This window comes from Anser anser, assembly GCF_964211835.1.
Source record: "Anser anser genome assembly, chromosome: 1".
NCBI lineage: Eukaryota > Metazoa > Chordata > Aves > Anseriformes > Anatidae > Anser > Anser anser.
The window spans coordinates 180,946,430-180,963,172 of record NC_139720.1 but is presented as its reverse complement, the minus strand read 5'-3'; the positions used below and the strand labels follow the sequence as shown (position 1 = coordinate 180,963,172).

At 37.0% G+C, this 16,743-nt stretch overlaps 1 protein-coding gene across 11 annotated transcripts in view; it reads left to right on the top strand.

Moving 5' to 3' along the window:
* The window catches only part of ENOX1 (ecto-NOX disulfide-thiol exchanger 1), a 365,091-nt gene that overhangs the window by 287,778 nt on the left and 60,570 nt on the right, over positions 1-16,743 (top strand). For all 11 annotated transcript variants that reach the window (XM_083811361.1, XM_083811360.1, XM_083811368.1 and 8 more), the window contains 2 exons: positions 10,112-10,218; positions 13,434-13,551. In XM_083811361.1, the coding sequence (XP_083667487.1) occupies positions 10,112-10,218; positions 13,434-13,551 (225 nt within the window). The remainder of the gene's footprint in view (positions 1-10,111; positions 10,219-13,433; positions 13,552-16,743) is intronic.

The window sequence follows — 16,743 nt, the reverse complement described above, 5'->3', positions numbered from 1 at the left end:
CTGGGAAATTACGCAATTTATCAACTTAACTTGTTGCTGAGCATCCTTAGCACTTTTATTCATGATACAGGATCTGAGGCTAAATACACCTTTGAGTTTACTCAGTAGGGCTATTCATGAAGAAGAATAAAAGCTCTGGGGAGAAAACTCTGTTTTTGCCCCCTTGGAAAGATCAGGATTGTCACCTCGAGTTTCCCTTCTCTCCCTGCTGAAGGACCTTAGTGGCATATTGCAGTTCTCTGACCTTTTATCAAATGGCAGGGATGTATCCAACACGTTTCCATCTCTTCTTGCCCCCCCCAAAATTGAAGAGAAATAATTCTGAAGGGAAGTGTATTCTAAACAGACTGAATAAAATTATCCTTTCTTCTGGACTGTTCATTTTCATTCTCTGATCTCTCTAGATATGATTTAATCTGCTTTAACATTATCAGCGCTTTCACAGACAGAATCTGAATTTTAACACACACACACACACACACACAAAAAAAAAGGAAAGAAAATGTTAAAAATCCTTTTTGAGCTTTCTTCAAAAATGGACTGGAATAAGTTTTGTTTTTCTCGTTATAGTTTTACTTCAAAAGTTCCACTAATACTTTAAAAGAGTTAGGGTTTTCATTGACACATTAGTAATTACTAAAATCACCATCTTACTGGATTTGCCTTAAATACCATACTGCAGTCTTTTTCCCCAATAATCCTTCAACTTTTTAGCATATCCTCATTGCACTATAAATGCAGCTGGCTTCATTACTGGGGTGCTAGTTAAAATTCTTTTAGAGGTCAGACTTTTTATATGCATTCATGCTTTCTGAGTATTCTTTCAATTGCTCTGCATTAATAACAACTTTTAAAAGGATTTTCCTGCTCTTTAGTTGTCCAGTCTTACAGTCTTTCTTTCTTTTGCCAGTGACTAATTCAAAAATAGGAGCTTACTTTATGTGCAATTTTTAGGTCATCATTAAGCTCTTTGTGATAGAGATTGAGTCATATAATGTGTTTTTACAGTGCAGCCCAGATCTCAGTTGGTGTCATAGAGTACCACTATAATACAAACAAAAACATTAATCATTCATGTCATTAGTTGCCACTATTGCTTTCTACCTTGATGTATTTCTAAGAAAAAAAAAAAAAAATAATAACATCCACAATCCATCCAGTCCCTTTTGATTAGCTCATTTAGTAGGCATGCTGTTTGCTTGCTTCTATACTGATAATTTGTCTGGTAAAGCTCAGCTGGGTATCTCTATTCTTCTTTACTTGTCCTCCCATTTCCCATCTCATGTACACATGTTCTGAAAAGCATATCTATCCCGGATGCATCTGCCGTGGTAGAGAATAGAGATGAAAGACTCCATTTCTATTTTGTTTCACATTCTTATAATTCCTCCCTGTTTTCTGGCAGTATAAGCCTTTGTGGTTGCAACCTGTAGTGTTACAGATAGCTTCTTCCTTTGTACTTCATATTCTTTGGATTGCTTTGTTCCTTCCATTGTCTGTAGCTTTCACTCCACCTGAAGTCAATAGGAATCTTGGTATCGATTTAAGTGTGGCCAGAATTTCAGCAGAAGCTCTTGTCCTGTTATTTTTAAGACTTTTCTTTTTCTTTATGTAGGTCATTAAATATACATGGTGCTTTACAGCAGAATAAAAGAACTCTCTCCCAAGAGATTTCTAAGACCCCATTTTCACAATTCATCCCACTCACCTGAATCCTGCAGGATCTCCTAGGTTATGTAGCAAGGTTCAAAGAAAAGAGGCATGTGCTTGAATCACATGGAAATATGTGCTTGTGCTTAAGCTGCCTTGCTGAGCAGGGATAGAGGGAAGGGCCTGATGAGAGGTGAGCTGTAAAAGTTATGTGGAAATGAATGATAAGAGATGAGAATAAGGCAAGGACAGAAAGACGGTGGTTTCACCCAAGAGGTTTTCTGAATTGCCACATACTATGTGGCCTACACATCTAAAACTGTTCAGGCTGCTTCTAAGTGAATGAATAAACCTTGTAAATATGAATATGAATATGAATAACCTTATGCAACTATAGTCAGTTGTAGCGTTTACTCCGTTCAGTAGGCTGGACACTTGCTTCATGTCAAATCATTGGATTTGTCCCAAATGGTGGAGTTCATGGTGATGACAGAGATATGGGGGCAGAAAAAGATGGGAGCCTGGGAAATGGATAGAATAAGTGGGAGGGGAAGATGGAGTCATGCAACAAGAGGGAGCAAAAATCCATAAGTAAGAAGAAAGGAGGCAATAAACAAAAAGGTAAGGGGACAATTCATGGTGGGCAAGGAAACATAAGGTATGGCAGCAAATGGAGAAGTAAATGTTCCCACAAAAACATGTGTGAGACAACTTTTTTTTTCTTTTCTGTTTTGCTTGCTTTCTTCAGCAAAAGAAAACATATATGTCTAAAACAAATATAGCCTTTCTGATATCCAAGGAACATCCCAAGGTGCAAGATCCCTGGCCAATTATCACTTAGAGAGAGTCGCCTCACTTAGTGGGACCTGCCAGGCTCAATCATCATCTCAGTTCTTCACCATTTTCAGTTCTTCATCTCAGGGTTCCTTTGGGTTTTTTGTTTTTGTTTTCGGTTTCCTTCCTTTTTAGTTTGTTTGTTTTTCTTTTTCTTTTCCTTTTTTTTTTTTTTTTTGGGGGGGGGGGGGTGTTACCAAAATAGTTGTTCCTACTCTTGCTATTTTTAAAACTGAGAACTGAAAGAAAGGTTCACCAAACAATAAATAACAATAAGAACACCTAATTAAATGCAGTGCATTGGGGCTGGTTTATAATCTTGTCAAACTGATGAAGAAAGTGACATTCACTTAATCTTCCTTCGAGTTAGTGAGCTTTTCTGTTGTTGATTTTGTTCTTGTCGATGGTAGTGGTGTTTTGGTTTGATTTGCTTTGTTTTTTGCTTTTGTTTTCTGGATGTCAAGATAAGGTCCATAAAATGTTATGTAATATAAGATGGTGGCATTAAAAGAGCAGGTACAGTACATTTGTACCTGCCCTACTGGGTTGTGCTGCCATGATGTCAGGTTCTTGTTTGTTGAGAAATGACATGGAGGTGAAGTGGTCTTGTTGAGTCCAAGTGATTTATCACATGGCACAGTGCCAGCGCTTGCTGTTACACCAAGCTGTCAGTTTCTTTGTTGTAAATTAAACCACGTTTCACAACCTAAAAGATTTTCAAAGCTTATTTTGTAGACAGATTTTCTAGCAATACCTTGCAGGGCAAACTGTGCTGTATTTAATCAGTGTGTATTTTTATTTCCAAGTATAACAAGGTATATTCTCCCATTTCTAGAACCATTAATTGTTGATATTCATACCTCAGGCAAGTAGCAATGCAATTTTCATTATAAATCCTGCAAATGGGAAGTTTTCAGTATCCCCATAATGCCCCTTCTTTCACTTTTCTTCACTGTTTCTTAGCTAAAAAAAAGAAGAAAGGAAAAGAACAGCTGCTAACACTGAGGTTGGATCTTTTTACAAGGCAAAGAATTATCACTTGTGCTGTGGAACAAGCATTTGGTGGATTGTCCCTCATCTAAGTGAGAAAATCTGCTTATTATATTATGAAAAGTGATTTCTTCCTGCATCACTCCAGTGTAGACCACTGATGCCCACTCAGCCTCTTAATAACCCCCAACAGCATGTTGATTAATACTAGTCTGAGTCAGATGGATGAGCAAAGGGAATGGGGACAGCAAAATACACAGAGGTAGATTCTTTTATTTTATCTAATTTATGTTAGGTGTATGTGTATGTGTAAGCTAAAGCTAAATAGGTAGATATACATAATGTTATGTACTTACAACTCTTAGTACTCACATTTTCTTAGAGCCTTTTAAACAATGAGGTATATCAGCAGAGAGGGGCACTGACAGCTTTTTGTGTGAGAAGCACAGCAGTGTTCAGGTAGCAAATAGGAGAGCCACATCCATGAAGCTAGGAGAGCACCAGGACGTGGGACGCTGTCATCAACCCACGTACACCTCCTCCTGGTCTCCAGGAAAGAGAAATCTAGAAACAATATAGTAACTCAGGAAGAGAAAACTTAGACTGTTTCTCATTCTTTCTAGTGTTCAGGTAGGTGACATAGGGTAGACAGAATATGAAAACATCCTTCTGCCTCTGGTAAGCATTTTCCCACACAATTTCCATACAGTTTTGAGTTTCGTGCTGCCAAAGTAGTTTCCCTAAAAGTACCTTTTTGTGGAGAAGAGGGTTTGCTGCTCTGGGGAAACTCAGCACATTGTGCCAGTTAGCCTCAGTGAACGAGAACAGTCCCTGAGAGGTTTTGATTGTTCGTACAGATGTTGGCAGTAGGGCAAGTGAAGGGACGGCAGCTTTGCAAACTCGCTCCCCGCAGAGCAGAACAATCTGAGAGGTAAATCACTGGAGGCACCGTTCCCTTGGCCTGTCCCAAAAGGTAGAAATTGAAGATAAATTAGAGAAGCCCTGTGGTTTTCTCCTTTACCATGCCCTGTCTTAAGACTAGGCTATGTTTTAAGGAACCTACACCCACACAGACAGCAAGGAGACCAAACAACAGCCTGCTATTTTCTTATGGAGTTGCAGCCTTCTTTTTGATGCCCTTTCAACTTTTTCTGCTTGTTTTGCTTTTTGTTTTGTTTTGTTCAAAAAAACAAAGCAAAACCAGGCTGGCATTTAATTGTGGAAGATAAGTGATTTTGCATTGCTTTTAAAATCTCTGCCTTCATTATAAAAACCTATAATGACATTTGCTTAACTACCCAGCTGATGACCATTGGTTCATTTTAATTTAGGCTCCAACCCTTGTACTATCTGCAGTCCTTTCCAGCGTGACATTTCCAGCTTTGATGGTTCCCTCCTCTGCCAGTCAGTCAGGCATATCTGTTCCTCCCTCTGTGGCATGTGAATTGGATAGAAGGGAGGGGCTGCAGGCTTTCAGCTCTAAATATGTGGGGAAAAAAATCTTTTCTGAAAGTAAGCAATATCATAACCAAGAGGCTGAGGGTTTGGCCCACAATAATTAAAAAATATTTCTTTCATTAATCTGCAATCTATCTACAATTTCTCTTGTTGATGTCATATATCATTTGCCTACGTGCATTTTTAGCTTTGGACTTTATGCTAAGGTCTGTTCAGCATTTTACCAAATGCCTTTCAGGACTGTTGCCAGAAATACGCTTTTTTTTTTCTATCCAAAATTGACCTGGAGACTTTAATTCATTCACTTATAGCATCAAGCCTTGACTACTGTAATTCCTTGGTTTGCTGGGCTTGGAGCCAAATCGATTGGCAGACTCCTACTTATTCAGAATTCAGCATCGAGGCTTCTGACCCAAAGCATGCCAACTCTATATCCTCCCTGTGCTGCGAATCTGTATTTGAAAAGCATGTTATACATTTACTATAACAGTTTCCTTTACACTGTAATTTTATGGGTGGGATTTTTCTTTTATCCTGCGTGTCAACTGTTGTGCTCTTACAGATTTTTTCTGAGCTAAATTGCCATATATTCTACTCTCGCACTTACAGTAATTTAGTGCAAAGCCCTTTTCATCCTGTATCCTAAATTGGTGGAATTTTGAGTGAAATTCTATATGAAATCTGATTATTTTATCTGTCAGTGAAGACCTTTTGTTTTTATTTTAACATGTTGTGTTTCAGTTTCTATTTTGCTTCATTTTTATTGTGGTGTCATAAAGGATTTGGTTGCTGATGTTGTTTATTATTCCATAAAAGAAATTAAAAATGATCGTGCATACATGGCAGCTGATAACAAAATTGGCAAAGGAAAAATTGGTTACCTCTTGTCTCCTGAACACAAGGAAGAATTTCAGCCTTCTCTAAATTGTATTTAAAATAGCCTGCTTGATAAATGTAAGGGAGAGTAAAACTGTTCTCTCTGCCCCTTAATCTGCAGATATGGCTATATGTTGGTTCTCATTTATTTCTCTTCTTCTCCAGTAGTATCATTTTCAAATAACCTGTATCAAATTGTCTCTTCCCACGGAGATATTCTAGTTTTCCCTTTAATCCAATCTTCCATGAAAATCCTACTGGCATAATTTAAGGGATTCTTGTTGGTGTTGCTTCTAGTTTTTCTGGTTGTTTTTACATTTACACTTGATAATAATACTCTATTCCAGTGGCATGTTTTATGGCAATAAAAACTGAGATTTAAACTTACATTTAATATGCTTATACCTCTAATGACGTGTTTTCTAGTTACACTACAGTTGTTAAACATTGACACTTTCATATCATTCTAGGCTTAGATGTTTGGGTCTTTTTCATTTTATATAAATCAGCAGAAAAACAATTACATAAAATCCTTTGTCTGAAACATGCCACATAAATTACCAGCCACAGAATAAGTCATTAGGAAAGATGCAATTATTTATACACTGTAAGTTATATTCATAGGAAAAAAACAATGACATGGCATGGACCCTTCCAGAACAATGTGTTTTTTTGAAACCTAATTTAGTAAGGAAACAGCTTTGCATATGGTCAATGAAAATTTGATATAGCATGGAACTTACCAGCAGATGTTTGACAATGAATATTTCATGCTACTTAATAATTCTACTTACTAGTCACAGTTGATAGTGCAGTGCATCCTAGATCTCAAGGTGCCTTAGAGAGATAGGCACGACCTATTATTTCATTTTGGAAATTTCCTTCTGGAGGTCAGGCAACAGTCTGAAAATCATGCTCAGCAGCTAGACTGGGAACAACTGTTTCACTTAGATTCTGCAGATACCAGCCCCAAATGTGGGACCTCTCTTTGGCCAAATCTTACACAGGCATGGAAGAAAAATGAGTTAACTGGAGAGCTTCTCAGATAATATAAGCTCTCCCGGCTTCCCCTTGTGGGCTCATGCTGCCGGTGTACTTACCCATACAAAGTTGTTCCTGATGAGTGATGGGTACATCAAGTCTTGTCTACCAATTAGCCAAAGCACAGGAGTTATTCCATATTTAGGCTTTCAGGTTGTCTGTGAGAGAACAAATGAATCTCGATACAATGTAAATTAACCTACAAACAACCTAATTAACCTAACCTGTGAACTTGCAGAATGCGTGTATACTAGGTTGGCAGCTCATAAAACAGTAATGTGGGATTTTGGTACAGTACAAGGAGATATGAAACTGTTTTCCTGTACTGTCAAACCATGGTCTAACAATGGTCTTGACTGCTCTTTAGCTCTAATGTCGTGCTTGGAGACCTTTTAGGTTGGGCATTCCTAACTGCTGTTTGTAACACTTCATAACCTAAGATGTTGTTTATATTTAAATTGCTGTATACATGTTGATAATTTCTTAGAATACATAGCAGTGGACACTGGTTTTTGACATATATGATTTTTTTTTTTCCTTAAGGCCTAAGAGGTCTTTTCCCTTAAGGCTCAGGAGTCAAGACTTGTGTCAGCCTGAGGACTCTTGACTGAGCTCAGAGTATGACTTTGCTTTCACACACATCCTTTCAGAAGTGAAGTAAATTGAGCACAATATGCACTAATGTGTGAGAAAATGGGAAGAGCAACTCAACCTAACTGTAGGCATAAAGAACTTTCTAAATCTAAGTTACTGTTAACTAACATGAGTTACAACGGGCATTTAATATTCTCCCCTATGGTTGCCTTATTATCCTTTGCTGTCTGTTGGACAATATTTCTTTACACTCCTTGATATTTAGCATGTCTAGTATTCACAGTATTCTACTTCCTTTTTTTTTTTTTTTAAATACTTGACAGTTATGTAAGTGAGGGAGATTCTTTTTCTGCTCTTCATTTTGTTTAGTGCCGTTATGCCCAAAAAACTCTTTGACATCTTCCTATCTTGTGTTTTCACTGAGGATAGTTTCTGAAATGATCAGATAATGACTTTTGATATATCTTAGCACCTGTTCACAGAATGGAAATTAAACACTTCAAAGTTCAAATGTTTTTCAAAATTCAGATGATCTTATTAATGTCCATTAGTAGAAAATGGAAAACCAGCTTTCTCATATCTTTGTGATTCTTTGTGAATCTTTTCTACTTGAATTTCCACTTGCAAACTAAAAACAGGTTGTTAATTAAGCACGATATTCTGAGCACCTTGGTCATCAACACAATGATAATAATTAAATTCTAGACTCAGTTTCTATACACATAATAATAGTGTTTTAGCATTTTCATTCTTTTCAAATTAATTGAATAAATATACACCTCATAACTTCCTTGATACATCCCCCCTTCATTCCAAGAGAGTTCTAATATGCAGAAATTATGGTATCTCCAATTAAAACCTAAATGAATCACAAATGGATCAGATCATCACAGTACTTTTGAGTCAACTTCTTTAGTATAAACAACATATAAGATTTAATTTTGAAAGAAGACATTTATTTTTTTAGAAGTTAATTAAGTAACCATGATGGTTGCAAATAAAATATTCCATATACAGAATCATAGAATCATTTAGGTTGGAAAAGACCCTGAAGATCATCAAGTCCAACCATCATCCTAACACTACCAAATCGACCACTAAACCATGTCCCTAAGTGCCACATCCACACATCCCTTAAGTATCTCCAGGGATGGTGACTTCACCACTTCCCTGGGCAGCTTGTTCCAATGCCTAACCATCCTTTCCATGAAGAAAATCTTCCTAATACCCAATCTATACTTCGCCTGGTGCAAGTTGAGACCATTTCTTCACGTTCTATCACTTGTCACCTGAGAAAAGGAGACAACACCCACCTCAATGCAGCTTCCTGAGTCTGTAAGTAGCTTGCAAAAGTAGTAAAAAAGAGAATAAAAGTGTTCCTATTCGATTTGAGTGAGGTTATTTTTCAGATCTAAAGGTGAAAAATCTACAAGTGACTTACTAGGTGACCTCACCATTTTAAGGAAGATATATATATAGCAAGATCCTTCACATATGTGACTAGAGAAGAGAAAGAGAGAAGCTCTCAAGCAACTCAATGAGAGGCCAGATCAGAGGTCCTTACAGCACTTCTACTGCCTTCTCCTTCAGTGAAGAAGGGAAGAAGAAGGTGATGAAAGTACAGCTTTGCAAAACATTGAACATTACGGCCCAATAATCTAAAGAGGTTAATATCCAAGAAGCTTGTCATAGACTTGAAGCTTTTTAGAATTTCACTTCATAGGTCATCACAGCTGCTCACTCAGGAGCACAGCCCAGGTCATTTGTAAAAATCTGGTTTTCATAATGGTCTTGTAGTCAACAGTGCCAGGATGAAAGCAACTTAAATCTTGGCCCAGTTATTTGTAGGGGGGTCACTGCTGTGGAAGGACAATATTGCTTGTAACTAGAATGAAGAGAAGGGAAATAGGGTTGGGAGAAAAGGTTCTGGTTTAGGATGAACAAATACTTAAAAACTTAAAGATCTTAATTTCCCCAGATAATTGTCCTAAACAATGATGTCTGGCTTCAGAATGAATTCATTAGAGTTGAATGAGGGAAGCCCATTTCACATCTCTTCCTCGCTTGCACAAAAATGTAACTGTTCATATACATAAAAATACATAGGCCATGGACACAGGACAAAATGATCTGCAACAGGTGAGCTTCTATATATTAAATAAAGGAGAAGAAACAGCTGCAGTTACAGTGTGCAGCATTTAAATATGGTTTAGTGTTTCCTATCTGCTGGCAATTTCCCCCTGTTAGTTACCTACTCTTGCAAGCAGAACCTGCTTTTCTTTCATGCTTTAGTTTGTTCAGTCAGCTCATCTGTACACAGCTGCCGCAGGGGAACACGTCCGGTTTATGCCTTGAGTGTCATGCCTATACCACAAACACAAAGGCACATGGCTGCACAGAAGGTTATAGCAGGCATCACTGGGAAGCAGCTGCATGCATGTTCTTTGGTACATAGTTATATGTAGACTAAAGTTATGGAGACAGACTTGAAGGCAGACATCTCCAACATTGATAAAATGTAAGTACAAAAGACACATAATTGGATGGATATTGATGATGTTGTTTCAGTAATGACATCATCCATAGACTCCTAGTGTCTTTGCTTTGCTTCTCTATAGTGATCACAACATAAATTGCTTGTCTTGTTTGACTTCCTTGTTCACCAAAGTTGAGCAGATTGTCGCCGTTTTCAACGCTTCTACCAGACAAAAAGCTTGGGACCATTTCTCGAAAGCCCAGCGAAAGAACATAGACATTTGGCGAAAGCATTCTGAGGTTGGTGATTTTATTATTACTTTCTATCCATCATCTCACAGCTGGATTGACACAGAATGAGTGTGATTTTAGCTGGACATAGAGTATTCAACAATATTTACGGCTACCATTTTAGCTGTTAATCAACTGGCCATTATACAAGCTCATCTACATTATGAATTGCTCCCATTGCTCTCATTATGATAATAGTCACTAAATAACACTAAGATAGAGAGCAGTGTGTTTTTATTTTTCATGCAAGATTTGGGAAATCGTTGGAGGAATATGTTTACTATCTAAAATAATGAACTGAAGTAATGAAATTAGTAGCACTATTTTCAACTAAGGATAGAATTAAGAATTATTTAAGAAAAACATCTTTGTAGGAGTCATCGTGACCTGGTTCTAAAAGAAGGATTCTATGGCACAAATTTTTTTCTGGTTGTACCATCATATGGTCATTGTAAGATACTTTGCCTGAAAATAAAATAAGAGAATTTCTTTCCTAAATAATGACTTAAGCATACTCAGTCTAGAATTATGGCATACTTCTTCCCATTTGTTTTATGTTTGTCTTTAAAAAAAATAGAAAAATAAATAAATCATTTGCATTGATTCTAAGTATATTGCTTGCAAAGAAAAGAGTATAAATGTAATCATAATACCACAAGGATTAGCATACATGTGTGACTGTCATAAACATGAGCAGAGGAAATAGGATTCTAACTCTCTTTGCTGCAAGTGGCAGCAGAGGAAGTGATAGACCTCATCTTGTGTTTTGGTCATCCAGCTTTGGTTTTTAATTCAGTATATACGCTATGAGCCTGTATGTTAAAAAGTAAGTACCACTGTCTTTGTTTTCTCTCTCTCCTCTTCCTTTTTTTTTTTTTTTTTAAATTATTTTTTTAATATGGGCAACTTACATACACTTGGCTTACCTTCATGTAGTACAGTATGTTGATTGTTAGTGTGAAGGTCCTTTAAATGATTTTTCTGTCTCAAAATAAAAACTTTAGAAGGTAAGGTGCACTTATTTAATTATTTTCTAGTACACTTGTAAAATAAGTGTTGTACACTTAGTTTGAGAAACACTAAAGTGCTGTGATATAAATCATTTGGATAACATTTTAAGTGCCCATTAACTAATGCTAAATTACAGTTGAATACCAATGGCACTAAATGTAACATCCACATGAATACCAAATGAATTCTTTATTATCAGTGCTATTATGGTGAATACCAAATGACTTCACAATAATGGGACACTTAAAATAAAATGTTAGCATAATTTATTGCTACAAACTGTATTTTGCATTTTGTTCACAAATATTTCATAAAAGTAGTGGATAAAGCCTGGGTTTAATTCAAAATTGAGAAGTTGGGGGTTGATATTTGTCTTATCACTCAGCAAGGTATGAAAGTATGATTTGTTGGTAGTTTATTTCAATTATGTTAAGACGATCCTGTCTTAAACCAACTTTCCGTAAAGGGATGTGGTGTATCATTGATTTGCTGGCTTCTAAATCTTTAATAAAATGAAATGTTTAAGGGTTGAACTTTCCAGAAATGTTAATTCACTACTTGCTTTTTCAAGTATTATTGCCTTTTGTTTTTCTAACAGGAGGATATTAAAAGCAATTCAAAAACATGTGAAGCCTCTCACTGAACCAACAGATTTTACAAATGCCTGTTTTTCAGATGTAAAATATGACAGAAATGTACAAAATGGCATCTTTGATTTAAATCATACTGTCTAACCATGACATTATCTGCTGATTTGTTTAATTATCTGATCACCTACCCTTGTGTTCTGACTTTAGGAAAGATTTACTAGAAACCCAAGCCCAGAGCAAACAGTCATACACATTGACGTTCTCCATGGAAGATTATTGGCTTTGCTGATAGCATAGAAATTGATGCACCAAGGACATTTATCCCCTAAAGAGGGAATAAATGTAAGCTTATGTCTGCTCATGTATGCAGTCAATATTCCCCAGCAAAAAGTGCAGGTGGCATTTTCCAATAAGGAAATAAGCTTGCTAATTTCTTCCAGAGATGCCACTTATTGCATGAGACACTAGTTGAGAATTTACTATTTTAATCACTTTTTTTTTTTTTAATTATTGTATAAAAGCCCACTAATTAGCTTCCTTGCCTTTGCTGTGATTAATGGACATGTATACATCTATCAGAGTATTTGAGATCTCCTGATGAGCCAAGGGTACAACTAAAGGGAAACGCCTTTCCTTTTTTCATCCATTCCCTCTCTGATAGCTTATTGTTAATTGCATGGAGCCGTGGTTGGGCTCTTCAATAACGTTCCTCCTTCCGTGCACTTCTTTCTTGTTTCAAAGATTTCAAACCACCTCTTTGGGAATTAGACTCTTTGTCGTCAGAAAAATTAGCTGTCTGCAGGCTGAAAAGGCCTACACTAATCACGGTGCAGCATCCCTGTGTTACACCTGACAGGATTATTAGGACAAAATAGAGTTCTCTCAATCTTCTCAGCGCTGCCTTTAGAAAGCCAGCCGCTACACCAGCGCCAGCCTTTCTGCCGAGAACAAAAACTGTCTAGGTTCCCACAAAGCCCTCATGCCTGATCATTTCCCCAACGAAAAGTGCACAGGTTTCCTACACCCTGCCCTTGCAGTGGTCACCCAGAGACTAGTCAGTTGTTTCCCACCAAGATGCAGAAATTTTCAGGACAGACTAAGGCACTTTTAAGGTGCAGTTAATCTAACTTCATTTTGATAGCTACGATAGGAATTGCTTAAAGGTGCTAGGGTTTTTTATTTTTCTATGAAAGGTGTCTGTAGGAACTAATTTTAATGGAGAAACCTACATTAGACCAGGGGAATCCTACCCCAAGTAACAGTGAGAAACAAGAATTCTTTATACCTTAAACAGGCTAGCAAGTTATCAGTCTGCTTTATATACGGTTTTAAGCATTATCATTGCTGCTAAAACATTATTCTATGTTTAGCAGAACTAAAGATCACTTGAAATGGAGATCCACTTTTTCTCTTGTTTCCTCTGTTACCATTGATAAATTCAGTTCTTCCACGTGAAGAATTCCCTGGGATACTGTTCTTATAAATATTCATAGCCAAATAAATACAATTACAATGGTAAATTATGTATAATTAAAAATAAGAGCAGTTTTAAAAGCAGATACTGTTGATAAAGCAGTGACTTTATGTAAGTTAATACTGACAAAAGGTCGTTTTGGATTTTAGGAGCTCCGAAATGCTCACAGTGAACAGCTCATGGGAATCCGCCGGGAAGAGGAGATGGAAATGTCTGATGATGACAGTGGTGACAATCCTAGTAAAAAGCTGCGAGTAGATGATTCAGGTAAAGCCAAATCCTCTGTAATGTCCCCAGGTATATATAGCTGTTGCTTTTTTTTTTTTTTTAAAGCAAACAAAAACTCACATATGAGAAGTGGCATATTAATAGCTGATTATATAAAACTATCTTATTTTAAATCCTCATAAACTAGTTATCTGAATGATACGAGCTGTGTCTAGGAGGTTTCTGTCACCTGCTATGAAATGTAATGATGAAAACTCTCCAATTCTGCCCATGGCTGGAAGCATTATGTTTCTTTAACACGCTGTCTGCAGTCTTGCATAATACTATTTAATTCCACAGTAGTAACAACATCTTACTATGAGAGCAATCGCAATTCTGTTTCAGTCAGTATTTTCTAATACTTACCTTTCTTAACAGCAAATACACAGTAATGTATAACAAATACACTACACCATTTTAACTGTGTGTTTTGTGGAATGAACTTTTTAGGGTACATTTTTCACAATATGGTACTGCATGCTGCATTAATTTGACACACGTTAGGTGGCTGTCATGAAAAAACGAACAAGGGTGATTGTAATGTTTGGAAAGGAAAGCAACTTTTTCAGCCTTCTCCAAGTACATCCAAGATCCAGAGCGGACATTCAAGGACATGGCTCACAAGCTACTAATTTACTGGTAAAACAATCTGGATAGAACCTTTGATTGATTTCTTGACATTAGCTAACAAAGTTGTGAGAAGTTAACAAGAGTTTGCCTGTTCAGAAACTCATCTTCAGAAGGAAAATTTACAGAAGCTGAAGCCAAAACATGACTGCAAACAGCCAGACAGCAGTGAGCTTTACGGAAGGTAAAGAAGGAGAAAGTAGTACAGAAAGAAACAGTCTGATGATAAGGATAATTTGCGTACCATGTGCACAATGTAGGGACCATATTAAGACAGGAAATAATACAATCCATTCAATGGGTTCCAGTGCTCATAGAGAAGGGTTCTTTGACTCCTCTTGTGACAAAATGCTGTGTGAGGTCAAATTACTCCAGAAGGAAAGACCAAAGGAAGGAGTGTCATTCTGACAAGGAAATTTTACTACGGCATTTCTCATGAGGGGAGGATTAATGTTTTTTCCGGAAAGGAAAATGCATCAATACAACATGTAAAGGGCAACCTTAATTTTCACATGGCTAATTGCATGGCTTTGAATTTTCTAGAGACTATTAGCGGAATGCTTGGAGCTGAGACAATGGGTCTCTGCAGGCAAAGTACTGCTAGCCATCAGAGATTTTTATGAGTGACTATGTCCAGTCTTATGGAGAAAAGTCAGCAGAATTAACAATGGGAATGTAGAGCCAGAAATACCCACAGCTTGCACTCCAGAAAAGGAGTAATGATGTTTTAAACAGCCATACTCATTGGTCCAGCTGGATTTAACATATGCATATGTAGGGCTGAACTGTGCGGGTCATTCTCTTTGCCTCTGATTAGTAACATCACAAATAGGAAAGCATGTTTAGTTTTCTTCCATAAAAAGGGACATTTCTATCAAATGTTTTGATATCTGAGATTTCTACTGCATTCCAAAGTACTTCAGTTTATTTGTATTGTTACAACGTGGGCACTTGACTCCCCTCAATGACGAGAGTAGCAAGCCCAGTACTTTGTTGCATACTAAATCAAAATTTAGCAATATGAATCCACTTGAGTACTTGTCCATCATTGTCCATTGTACCGTTCATCATCCTCTTGATCTTAGTGGAGATGATCCAGCCTGCTGCACAGAGTCATCCAGTTCTAAAATTATTTTTTATAGCTTTCTTCTTCTAACATTACACTCTCAAGTAAAGCACGTGAATTTTATTCATCTGTCATTGACAATAGGGGGAACTTGTTATACCATAAAACATATTGTGTATAAAATATGGACAAATAAAAATAAAGTAAGAGAAAAACATATTTTTCATTTTTATGTACAGCATTTTTTAAATTGTTATTGGTGTTAGCCACCTTCTCTTTTTCTTTTTCTTTTTTTTTCTTTCTTTTTGAGTATGTCATTCCACAACCACCTCTTTATCTCACTGGAGTGGTTATTTGTATTCAAGTAGTTATTTGTATGGTCAACGTTGTTTTACAAATATCTTTTAAAGAGTCTTTTATCACAAAGAAACAATTCTGCACAGCAAGAAAACATTGGCACTTTCCTTATTTTTAACCCCTTCTCTTAAAATATTTTCCTAAACCCGTAACCATGGGGAGGACAAGGCTTGAATAACACAAGTAGTATATTGTTCCTCTTCAATTCAAAGACAGCATGCACACATAAAGGCTTAAAAGTCCAACTCCAAAAATGTCAGAAGCAAGCAGACAGTATGAATTGATTTGGATAGTTCCAGAGTTTTGGATTGCCTCTCCTGCCATCTTAAGGACTTTCTTGAGGACTTTACTTTTCAGCCTGGCAAATGAATTTCACCATCTATTCAAAGGTGGGAACAACACTGCTGGGAGGTTACCGTCCCCAAACCTACAACAGGTAACAGAGATTTCCCCAGTCTCTAACACCTGAATGAACTCTTTTTTATTAATTCACCTATTTAAATCATCCCTTGTGTAAGAAGGCATAATTTCAAAATAATTCTACAAATTAGATTGGTTTCTGAGACTTGATTCCATCTCACTAAAGTGTGCAGTTTCAGCAGTCTCCCAGTGTGATTTCTTCTGTTACTCAAGCCTTTTTCATTCAGAAATAACACCACATCTGCAAGCATTTAGATAGTGCGGTGCTGAGTGTGTCACATCTCCTCACAGCTAGACTGAATTAGAATGAAAACTCTTTTCTACAATATCTGAAAACTACCATCGTGAAAAGGAGAGGGTGGATTCCAGCCCCAACATTCAAAAACACAGAGCAGCACATCTAAGTCCTGAGACTATGCGAGAACTTGTGTCTGACTATTAATCCAGGCTTGCTGGACTTCAGTTTTCAGAGCAATGTTACAGTGAGCCAAGCCCTTGTACACAACAAATTGCGTGGATTTGGGGTAGATGATGAAAAAGCAGTTAGCAAGAATGGTTTGCATTCTTCCTTCAAGCCGTGAAAGATATTAAGTCATGCAGGAGAACAATTTGTGTTCTGTATTAGAAATTTGCTAATGGCTGTTTGTTTGGGAAAATTCATGTTTGTTTCTTGAGGCAATACAGAACTGCTCAAGAGGGACTCATTGCAAAGTGCATCACTC